This window comes from Onychomys torridus, chromosome 1 (genome assembly GCF_903995425.1).
Source record: "Onychomys torridus chromosome 1, mOncTor1.1, whole genome shotgun sequence".
In the NCBI taxonomy this organism is placed as follows: Eukaryota; Metazoa; Chordata; class Mammalia; order Rodentia; family Cricetidae; genus Onychomys; species Onychomys torridus.
In genome coordinates this window covers 93,714,835-93,727,307 of record NC_050443.1, presented here as the reverse complement: position 1 = coordinate 93,727,307, position 12,473 = coordinate 93,714,835, and the positions used below count along the sequence as shown (strand labels likewise).

The window sequence follows — 12,473 nt, the reverse complement described above, 5'->3', positions numbered from 1 at the left end:
CTGGGGAATTCAATTAGGGGCATAATGGTTTGAAGCTCTTTCAGAGCCTCCTTGTAAACATGGCTTTAAATGTTTCAAGATAGGCTGCCAAAGGAATCCAATGCAAGAAAACAGCCAAGTACACAGAAGCCAGCCTCAATTTCATTTGTGCGTTCTTTGTAAGTGACCCCAGCTCAGAAGTAGTGACCTTGTTCTGCTCATTAATAATTTCTGTGTCAAGTTCTTTATAACATATTAACCTGATTATACAAACCACCTAGTCAGGGTGCAGCCAGTCTGAGGGCAGCAGTTTCTTGCATATGTTGCTTCAAATATGAACAAAGGCATTTTAATATGCTTAAGCCACAGATATAAACCACTTCCCTGAGATCCTAAAGGAGCTGATGAGACAGCCTGGAAGCTCTGACCATGGATGCCTCACTTGTGTTTGGTAGAAAACTCCCTTTCCTGTGGGGAAGGAATCTGTGAGGAGGATCCTGGTGCTGAGGGACTGGTCCATCTAAAGGCTGATTAAAAAAAATCTTCAAACATAAATAAGTCAAGGGTGGGCATCTCAGGTTCAAAAAAGAGAGAAAGTACTCTGAGATAGGAAATGGTAGGTGTACAATGATGTTGAAAAGTTTTGGCTTTTAAAACATTTTGTATTATTTTTTTTTCTTCATCAGTAAATCTATGCAAATATTCTAAAATCTGAGGTACTGCTGTTTTCCACATCTTAGATTATGGCTCCTGGGCCTGTATTCCCATGAGGTTTCTAGAAACCTTAGTGGAAGAAATTACATCATTCAAACTGTTAAACATTCAATTTCCTACAACAGAATTCTCACAGCAAGTTACCCCTCCCTATTAGCATTGGCCTCTGCATTCAGTACAAGGGAGCATATGTCCATCAGTGCGCTCTGAGTTAGTTCTTTATGCCAACTTCATTTTGACCACTGATGTAAACTAGGTTTATTGTTTCATCTTGATTCAGAACTGGCATCCCTAAGCCAGTCTTGAGGACCCTTTCAGTAAATTATGCACAGATACTGTCTGTTGGTTTAATATTCTTACCACCGATATTCTCCACAGCTCACAACCACACAGGGGCCTTATTCTCTGCTACTGTAGATATCTTACTGTATGTTGCCTAATTTTGTTACAGCAATGGTATCATTTCTCAGGGGGCAGATATGACTATGTGTTCAGTGAATTAAGGTTGTTTCTTTCCCACAGGCATTGATGAGGCTGTACCATGTAAGTGAGAAGATACGAACAGGGACAATTTTGTATAGGACTTAGTGACTTTCAGTGAACTCAGAGATGTGTCCTTGAACTCAAAGCTGTGTTTGGTTAGGCTGGCCAACCCTGTTGAGAGCAGCACAATGGGTCAGGTTTGTAGGAAGAGTCTCAATCACAGGCAAGCTGCTATCTCAAGTTATTTTTGATTAACTCCAATCTTATATCAAATAATTTAACCTGAATTTTAAGTCCTTTGATTAATCTAAACTTTAATATAAATAAAATATATATGTTTGAAGTGGATTAAACACACCTAGGCTATGAGTAGAGAATTTACAGGTTGGTGAAACTGAACCATGCAGTCTTTGGCCATCCCAGGAAATGAGGAAAGCACTAGTGAACTGGAGACCGGACAGGCAAACACTTAGCCCCAAACTCAGTTATGATCAGTTGTTTTGAAATGTCCATGAACAGCGCTAGACTAGGAGAGGTGCACAAGCCTGAAGACGGTGGCACACACCCGCATCTGGGCTCCCGGACTGAGAGGAGGAGGAGCAAGTGTCTCCTTGGTCCTTATAAAGGAACATGAATTCCTTTCCTTTGGCTTCCTCCACCTCTCCCAGAACAGCCATATTTTCCTGGTGTTTGTGAGCTAACTAAACTGATTCAGCTGATTGAACAGCTATCCTGGTTGCTGGAAGTAAGAACCATTGTGGGGTGTCACTCACTGCTTGTTGAAGTTGGCTGCTTTGGATCCTATGTTAGAATAGCATCACAGACACATTTAGGGCTCTGAGTCTTCACTCTCCTCCAGGTGATCTGACTTGTGTGACTTGTGTCTCTAGAAATTGTAGGGTGCCAGCTGTGGCGCACACCAAATGAGATCTTCCACCTCCAAGTAGCTGAGGAGGCTTGTTGCCAGGATGCTGCCAGATGCCTATACAGAAGGCATCTTCAGGGGGCATCTCAAGACTGACTTTTCTAGAAGTAACTTTACTAAGTTCTAATCCCTCAATTTTTATTCTTATTTGGTCCTATAATTAGGACATCTTTCTAGATAGGGATCCACAAGGGCCCAGAACATAATCCCTAGACATTAGTTGCTCTCCTTGCTCCCACTGTGAGACCTAAATGCAACAGTCAGGGAGACAGGAAACACACTAGAGTATGGATGCTTGAAATCAAAAGAGAAAACCCCTTCACAGTTGTTGGTGTGTGTACATCAGAGCATTGTTGACGTGCCTGAAAAATAAAAACATGTCTAGCCTGCTTTGTATTCCAAGGATGAGGCAGCTGACCACTGCCATATGTAGTTGGGATTTTAAAACTATTATGTCTGACCAACACCCTTGACTTTTCCTCAGAGATTCTAAGAACAGGATGTGTGCTTGCACCTGGACCCTCCACACACTCCTTATTCTATGCTAGTAGCTAAAACTTAATATATGACTGCTGTGAAAGAGAAAGTCATACACAAAATATACAAATTGACTATCCATGTGTTTTGCAAGTGAGCATCCAGTTTTTCTCACAGTATTTGTGGAAAAGACCACCCACTTCCTTCTAATGGTTGTGACAACTTCTCAAAAATAAATCGAATGTATGTGTGAGGGTTTATTTCTGGCTGTTCATTCTGCTGTGCTGGCCAGCCTGTCTCTATGTCAGTACAACACTGTGTAAGTGACTGTAGCTTTGTATACAGTGTTGAGGTGGTGTTAGTCTTCTACCTTTATTCATCTTTTTAAAGATTGTTGTGGTTTTGAGGGACCCTTGCAATTACAAATGAGCTTAAGAACAGCTCTTCTCCATTTCGTATAAAGGGTTGTTGATAGGGGTTTTCTTGAATATGTAGATTTCTTTGAACAGTATTGACATCATAATAATGTTGTCTTCTTGTCAATACAGATACTTTTTTCTGTGTGTATCTGTCTTTATTTCTTTTATTGAATTAAAAATATCCACTGATAAATGAAGATTGTTCATATTTATGGTGTATGTTTTGATACATAGGTAGATGATATAATGTTCAATCAAGGTAAGCCTACCAAGCTTCTCAAAAATTTGTAATATTTTAATGCTGAAACACTTAAAAAATCTTTCTTCATTCCTGAAATACATACTACCTCATTATCATGACCTGTAGTCATCATGCTGGGCAGTGGGGAATGCCAGGTCTTGTTTCTCCTAACTGTATCTTAGTACCTATTCATCAAACTATCTCATGCCTTCTCCCCTTCAAGTTTCTCCGAACCTCTGGCAATTGTTATTCTACCTTCAATTTCTATGAGCACTACTGACTTTATATTTCTGCATACGAACAGGAGCATGCAATACTTGTCCTTCTGTGCTGTGGCTTGTTTCACTTAACACAATGATAGCCAGTTTCATGCATGTTGACACAGATGACAGACACACTTTTATCCTTTTGTGGTTAAATAGTGTTCCATGTGTGTGTCCATATTTTCCTCCATTTTTTCAGTTGGTGGACACTTAGGCAATTTCATGGCTTCATTATTTATTTCAACAGTGTTTTATAGTTTTCAGGGTGTAACTTTTTCCATCTCTTTGGTTAGACTTATTCCCAGGTGTTAAATTCTTTTAGGCAGGATTATAAATGGAATTTCTTTCTTAATTTCCCTTTGGGTTATTTATATTTATTCTTGGCACAAATAATTAAATTGAGCTTTTGTGTATATATGTATATGTTATATATATATATACATACACACACTATATATATATATATACATACACATACACTATATATATATATATATATATATATATATATATATATATATACATACACACATTATATATATATAATGGGTATGTATTCCAAAATAGATTATTTTTTTCACTTTTCTTACCAATTTGGATGTTTTCCCATCTTTTGCTTGTGTAGTAGTACTGGATGGAGCTTCCAATACAGCAATGAATGACACCAGTGAAATGGGTATTGTTGTCTTTTCCTGATGTTAGAGGTGAAGCTTTTAGTTTTGCTATTGAGTACAGTGTTAACTGGAAATCTTTACCTCTTGGTCAGTCTGAGTTTTTCTTTTACTCATAGTTCTGAGAGTTCTTATCATGGAATGATTGAATATGCTTTTTGTATAATTTTGAGATGATTATGCCAGACTCCCCCATGCACCTTTGTTCTATTATGTAATGTATTTAATTGATTAGCTTAGATGGAACCACCTTATAATTTCTGGATAAATCCTGCTTGTTATGGCAAATAATGCTTCCAATATTCTGTTGGATTGTATTTGCTTGTATTTTATTAAAGATACTTCATTTACACTCATGAAGAATATTGGTTTTAAATTTTCTTTTCCTGTGACATACTTACCTGTCATCAAGGTATTTGAGGCCTCATAGAATAGAAAGAATTGTTCTGTTTTTTGGAAGAGCTCATAAAGCTGGTATAAATGTTTCTTCAGCATTTGAAAGAGCGCTGGGGAACCCTTCAAGTCCAGTTGTTTCTTTGTTGGGGGTTTTGATCTCTAATTCAGTCTCTGTTTGTTATAGGTCTGTTGAGATGTCCTATTTGAGCTTGAGTAGTTAGGTAATTTTTGTGTTTTCTGTTTCTTCTGAGTTGTTTAATTGGTTGGCATACAATGCATACAGTTGTTAGCTGATTTTTCTTTTATCGCATACCAGTTGTTTGCCAAGATAACCCCGTGTGTGAGTAATCTCATTAATTTTTATAACAACCCTAAGATATAAGTGGGATAAGTGGTATTCTATTTATTAAATGAAAAGAATAAACTAAAAATTTTAAGTGTTAATTACGTTTTCTGGGGCTTTACATTTCAAAAACAATGGTTTTAGCATTCAGGCTAAAGTTCTCCAAATGGGTATTTCATACTCTTGGGAACATAGTCTAAATGAGTATAATCTTAAAGAATTCTTAAACTTTTTGTTTAAAAAATAATTTTGTTTGAGCTTATCCAAGCAATATCTTACAAAGCCAGCTATTGCTCTTTCAGAATATTTCAAAGTAGAGGTGTATCACCAACATTGGAACAGGGATTAATTCAATCCACATGTCTAGAATGGAAGCATTTTTGCAATGCTCCCACCAGCGCCTCTATTTTCAGTGTGAGTGCTGAGGTCCAACAAGAAGATACCCTCATTGGTGTAACCCAACCTGTGCTATGAACATCAAGGTTTATTTCCTGTGTCTTCTCATGTGTGGAGATTCTGTCACAAATGAGCTGTAGTTATGTCATTTGAGTTGATTTCTTATGGGAACGGTTTGTATCTGTTCATTCATATTCACTTACTTAATTGCCATCATGCAAATGCCATGATTTTCAGATGATTGGCCAAGAATCTAAGATGCATCCACAAAATAAGTGAAGGGATAAATATGGCCCATGATTTTTAGCTTTTTAAGAGGCATGTAGAGCAATATATGTGATAGTTAAATAAATAAATAAATAAATAAATAAATAAATAAATAAATAAAACCAAGCTAAAATCTTTTCACCTGAATAGTATTTGATGAATAGAAGACAAATTTAGAAGGAGAAATGAGAATGTTTGCTGGTTTCAGCAATGTATATCATAATGCTTTCTATTTTTTGTATGCCCTGAACAAATTGAAAATAGTGTGTTAGAGTTTTAAATATATCACGTTACCTGCAAACCTTTGCTACAGTGCAGCATCACACAAGGGTAAGTCTGAACCTACTTTATCTTCTCAGAGGACCAAGAAATGATGGACAAAAGTGACACCTTCAAGTCTGTATTAGAAACTTTTATATAGTGACATTACTCTAATGATACCTCATGAAAGTATGGCCCATGGATTTGTCAACTTCCTATAGTGCCAACGTAATAATTTGTCAAGTTAGGGATGTGTAACATATTGGTCTTTTATGTTGGAGGGTGGAAAATGAAGTAAGAGACTTTATTCCATTACTGAAGAATCTGAGTCCTCACTATTTCTGATTTTTCTTTCTACCTTCTACTCTTCCCAAGTCTCAAAATGACTTTTACAGTGAATTAATAGCTATAATTAAAAAAAAATCTTAGGATCTACAACTCTCCCAATCCCTTGCCTCTCTAAAAAAATGAAAATAGTTGGTCAGAATTTTACCATGAGATTTTGAGTGTGTTTTTCTGATTTTTTTAAATGACTCCTTTTAGAAAGTAGGATTTATATATGAAATGCATCCACTCAAAATATTCTGAGGGGTGTCTAGTGTGTTCCAGGTTCTTGGGATAAGTTCTCCGCCTCTAGTGATTAATTAAATGCTATAAGGTTTGGGTTTATCTCAGTGTCTCTGGAAAGTTAAGAATTTACTCTTTCTCTCTCATTTGGGACTCTTGGTGTGGAGGGGATGCCAAAGGAATGTTGCCTGCTTTAATGAATAAATTCAGTGTTAGCCACATTTATGTGGGTCTCAATTCTGTTTTGTGCTTGCTTTACAATAATAGCTAGATGGTTAGAAGATAGACTTAGAGAATGGCCATTGCTTCTCAGATTGATGTTTGGGGACTGTTCTCAGACTTACAGTCTGAGAAGGGCCAGATTACAGTCATGTCTAAAGCAAACCTGTTACAACAGGCTGCCTCTTCCTTTGTACAAATTTAAAAAGAATGATCCTCATGCAAACATTTCACATCCAGAAACAAAATCGGAAAACAAACAAACATAAACAAAACAAAACAAAACAAAAAACCTGCTGGGACATGTTGGCTGACCCCCTGCCAAGTCAGCTTCTGCAAACTTTTCTTGATCAACTGTTACAAATTAGAAAATTAAAGTGGGTAGAAGGAAGTGTGTAACTTTGTTATCACAAGCTAAACTCATGTTGCCTTGAAATCTCTCTCCCTCTTACATTTTTCCCTATGGTTAACTCTCATCCCCTTCTCCTGCCTTTCCACTCCCCTCCCTCTTATAACCATCCTTGGTGATATACTCCATTGCTCTAATGTATTCATTTTGACTTTTAGTACTGATACAATGATGGGTTCTGGAGAAATAGCTTTCTGAAGATCTATTCAGATATGCAGATTCAAACCCGCAGAAAGGTTAAAAATATTTTGAAAATATGCTTGTCAACAGTGGAAAGAAAGCTGTTTGTAGCCAGCAGGTGAGCTGGAGAGTACTACAGGGTGTGGTAGAGATAGTCATAAATTAACTGGCAAGCCAGAAACCATGTAAAAAGCCGACTATTTCACGGCACAGTGGCATGACAGCTATGGGGAAGGAGTGCCCTGGGGAATTCTTTCAGAGTTTGATTTTTTAAAATATGTTTGACATGAAAAATGTTTTAGTACAAATAAAGGCACTGGTATTAAACTTCCAGGGAGGGGGTTGTGGTGCAGAGTTGCATGAATAATGCATGACATTTAAAGAAAGAACAGCTTTAAAATGTTTGGGGAGGAGGTCTGTGTTGATGAGTGGAATGGTTATTTTTTTCCCTCTATTTTTGAAACATCATTAATTCAGTATCATTTGTGGGTTTTTTTAAAGCTGATAAGATATCCACCAAAAGAGAAAAAAAATACCATTTGCCTTAGATCAAGATAGTCTTTCTTCAGATAATTTAGTTTAAATATCAGAAGATCAGTAGACTTATTTAAGCATAAAGTGATAGTCATTTACTATGAAAATAATTTTGCCTCGTTATCTTTTTAAAAAGCTCATAGCGTAGGGCAGACTCAAATCAACCTCATGGAAGGGGAAGAACAAGGTCAGATATTTTGAACATTACTCCATAGGAGACCGGCACAATATGGCGTGAGCGATGCACTGCAGCAGCACCCCGTTTGCAATCAGAAGCCAATTGTTACTGAACTGTGTACAGGCACACACTGTGCTCAATGGTCTGATGAGGTATTATGGATATGACGCAAAGAGACTCTGCAGATCAGAAGCTAACAATTTGTTAAAAGTGAAAGCGACTTAACATTCACATTGGGCCGGCTGAGTAGCACTTCACATGGCAAGCAGGATGAGCTCCAAGGAAGCAAGGTACCAGGCAAGCTGCAGGTGTTAGCACCCATGCAGACAGAAAAACAAGCGATGCTCTTGCTTTCTAGTTGACAATCTCAGTGCCTGGAATTCTTCCTGCAACGTCTCTTCATCATTACATTCTGTGTTCAGTGTGGAAAAGTTCATGCAAAACAGCATGATATTATAAATGTCAAAAATGTGAGGGGGAACAGCCTATTAAAATATAGCCTCGAGATAGTACATAACACTGACTTTAAATAAGTAGTTAGATCCAGAGTACTACTACATTAAATCATTGATATTGTGTGATTCATCCACAGATATTAATTTTTAGTTCACTTGCTGCCACTCTACAATGTCCTCATCCCTTCTCTTGGCTCTTTGGGTCTCTGGCCATGGCCTTTGTCTCAGGTCACAGAAGGTGTTCCATCTCCTGGGTGGCTGTTGGCTAGATCTTCAAACACCTTACAGTAGCAGAGAGAGCACTCACGCCCAGGTTTTCAGTGCAGATAGCCCATGCAAAATGTGTAGTTATTTATTTATCATCATCAAAAATGGTTCAATCAGTGCCTTGTGTGTGTGATTCTGCACTAGGCTCCACTCCTCTAGTACTAGAGGTAATATCAAAAGACACAGATTTCCAGTCAGTAACGTGCCAGCATTTCAGGGTGTTAGTAGGGAAGATTAGCCATATTAAAGGAGAGGTTTGGTTTTTTTTTTTTTTTAATCATGTCATTAACTTTTCATGAGATAAAACTTAGTATTATGGCCAGCCATCAGTCAATAGTCTTGTTTGGGATTCTAAGACTACACTTTACCTACCAAGCACAAACTTAGTTTCTCTAAGAGCAAAACTTTTTACAGTGTGCCGAGCATCTGCCTGGCTTTAAGATTTCTTTTCTGACTCTTAAAAAAAAAATGATGTATTACAAGATTTGTAGTGGAGTGAACATGCTTGAATTGCACATTTAATTTTTTTCAACATCACATTCATGTTTTGCCAGTTTGCCTACCAGCTATCTGTTAACAAAAAGTTCCAAGGCGACAGCGCAAGCCTGTGCCCGGCTAAGCCTTTTGTTTCTGCAGATGTTTGGGCTTAGGGCAATGTTGTAAAGCTGGGGCGAGCCAAGGACCATGTTTATACTTGTCTGCTGCGATTCCCTGTGCATTGTCTAAACCTGTACGCATTGTTCTTCCCGACAGGTGATAACTACCCCGTACAGTTCATTCCATCAACAATGGCAGCTGCTGCTGCTTCTGGACTCAGCCCTTTACAGCTTCAGGTAAGTGCCAGGAGGTAAGAAGAATGTGGGAGAAGGGCCAGTGCTTTAGTGGAAACCTGCAAGCCAGCTGTATTCTAAATAATGGCCTGAATGGTAAATCATTTTTTAATCATAGTCCAGAGAATTAACACCTTCTGTACTTAGCATCCTGGAAATGGAAGAGAAAAATGCCAGTTACAGCTTTTTAAAAAGGAAATCTCACGTCACAATTGGGTACTGTGTGCTCTCTTTTGGAAAGTTAACAGTTTTACAATGTTTGAAGCTAGTTGTTGAATGTGTTACCCTTTTCCTTATCAACGTTTCATCTGCGTTTCCATTAGACACAAATATATAGATTAGCTTATCTACCATCAGCTTTAGACCAGAGACAACGCTGGGCCTTTTTCTCCTTGTAGCTCATGGAACAAGGAGCCATTATTTCTAGTTACTTTTATTATTTAGCAAAGTATAGTAACACTTCCCAAGTGTGTAGTGTGACCTTGTTCTCACCAGGGTTAAAGGTCTAGGCATGGTACCCAACTCAGTTCTGGGTCAGTGTTCCTTGTTTATCAAGCTAATCGTGCTTGGAAGCTGACTGAAAAAGTATTTGCATCTTGCATTCCTCATAGCAAAATGAGGTATTTAGAAGAGGCCTGGGTGGCCTTTACACATGTCTAACACCCCCAGCAAAGCCATAAATAAAGAGTCAAAGTTTTAGTATTAGATTACTTAGAAATACATGATAAGTTAAATTTCCATACACTTCAAAGTTCCTTCAAGACAGTTTTGTTTGATTTTATTTGAGCTTTCCTTCTGAATCTAGGAAGAGCTTCTGAACAGATAGTATTTTTGTGTTGCAATTGCCTGTGAGACTTAACCATAAAAGTGTGCCACTGTTTAACAATGACAAACAAACAAAAACTCACAACACTAAACATTTTCAGTTGGATCAGGAAGGAGAATTTTTGCAACACTGGAGAAGTTTCTATCACAGGCCTCACTTGGGCAGCATAAAATTGTCCCCACTAGACATACCTGGCACAGGGACATCTTGGCAGCAGGATGGCCAGCTACTTCTCTTCAAAGACATTTGCCTTACATACTCCCAACACTGGGCTGGCTCCCAGCAGCAGGGAAGCTATAAAGGAGTCCTCCTGTTGGTGACCCTGTTCTAGTTCTCGCCTACATATGTGGCTGTGCTGTGGGCGCTCTACTCACTGGTTGGCCCTGTGACCAGTTTCTGTAAAACAGAGAGGCCAGGTCTAGGACTGCATTCTGTTCTTTGATGTGGTCTATACCCTGCGTTGAATTCCGTGTTGTTTCATGAGTTCTGACAGTATGTTTTATCTTTTTTTTTTTTTTTTCTGAATATGCCATTAAACAGAAGGGTCATATCTCCCACCCACAAATTAACCCAAGGCTAAAGGGCATAAGTGACCGTTTTGGCAGGAATTTGGACACCTTTGAACATGGTGGTGGCCACTCTTACAACCACAAACAGATTGAGGTATGAATGCTTCTGTCGGTCGGTGCTTCTTTGGGTGGGGGACTGGATGGTTCCAGCATATTTTAGGCCTTTTGAAAAGTGGCAAACAGCCTGAATGCTAAAGCCAATCTTTTTTTCTCCTCAGTCCTAAGGAGGCTTTTCTTTTTTTCCTTTTCCTTCAGAGAAAAAAGCAAAACCTTACCTGAAGAATAGAACTAGGTTATATTCTGCTGTGTTCTTGTGAGTAGCTTCAAAGCTGTCTTTCCACACTCTCTTACCCATTCTCATGTAGAATCTTGTATTGTGTGTAACAAATACATAAACTAAAGATGATTCCCATTTGACCTTATCCTCCCCTGGAACCTTGATTAACTGTGATTCTGACTGTATAGTTCTACAGCTGAGGGGCAGAGGGGTCCAGAGAGCCTGCCACAACTGTTAAATACTCTGGGCGTCGGGGTGACCACCCATAGTTGCTAACCCTGTTTAACTGCTTTCCTGACTCAATTTTCACTGGCTGAATTTGGGTGCCTAGGCCTGGCTGGGCCCACAAGTTTCTTGGGTGTCCTTAAAGTGTTTAACCACCCAGAAAAACACTCCGCCATTTTATAGGGACTTCATGCTCCTCTGTATGTGTCCCTTTAGAAGATGAAGTCCTTCTGCAACAGGAACTTGGCCTTCTCTCTGTGGTGTCACTCTGTATCCCTGTCCTGTGTCAACCCTGAGCATCCCTCTCTGGGACTGGCAGATATTGCCAGGTAGCTACTGATTTTATAAAAAGATTCATTTTCTGGGTGAGACCAAATACCAAACTTTATATTCTAACCCAGATGGGAAACTTTACCCATTCCTCTCTTCTCAAAACTCTCACTGTATCTATGTTCAGCCCTTTGGTCCTATCCATGTGGATATATCAGTAACCTCTGACCCTTTGACATGCTCTCCTCTGCCACTTTTCAATCTACTTGTTTGGAAAATGATGGTAAATGATGGGGTGATCACATCTAAGGAGGAAGAGGACAAGAATAAAAGGCCACCCTGAAATGGACTGAGGATGGCCTGCAGTACTCTCCGTCACTCCCCAGTGATGGGGGCAGGGGACATGACTAGACACAGACCACACAATACCTGCTGTCTTCTACATAGCCAGAGGAGATTTCTTTTAGAGGCCTTTTATTGGCTATAGAAATGCACCATGTTCCTGGGCAGTATGAAAATCAGCTGATCCAGAGGGACTAAAGAGGTGTGTGGAGATGGGGGGCAGCCTTTCTGTTAGATCTGTATCTGAAAAAGGATATGTGTTTTTTTTTCTTTCCATCAAAAAGATTATTTTCCTGCATGTCTACAAGCCTTTGAGGTTATTTCTCTGGTTACACTTGTGTGAAGGGCAGGTTTCCAGATTTCCTGGCCTAAGCATGGTATATTTATTGGGACATCTTTAAACAACACAGTAGAGACCTGTATCTAAACTGCTGGGCAATGATATTAGACTATTAGAACAATATTAGAATATTTAGAGCAAAAACCTAAT

The 12,473-nt window shown here is 38.8% G+C and overlaps 1 protein-coding gene across 13 annotated transcripts in view; it reads left to right on the top strand.

Annotated features, from left to right (window-relative positions):
* The window catches only part of Sox6 (SRY-box transcription factor 6), a 543,724-nt gene that overhangs the window by 427,620 nt on the left and 103,631 nt on the right, over window positions 1–12,473 (top strand). For 9 of the 13 annotated variants that reach the window (XM_036195545.1, XM_036195551.1, XM_036195535.1 and 6 more), the window contains 2 exons: window positions 9,398–9,477; window positions 10,841–10,963. In XM_036195545.1, the coding sequence (XP_036051438.1) occupies window positions 9,398–9,477; window positions 10,841–10,963 (203 nt within the window). The remainder of the gene's footprint in view (window positions 1–9,397; window positions 9,478–10,840; window positions 10,964–12,473) is intronic. The other 4 variants (XM_036195585.1, XM_036195569.1, XM_036195578.1 and 1 more) reach the window with 1 other exon arrangement.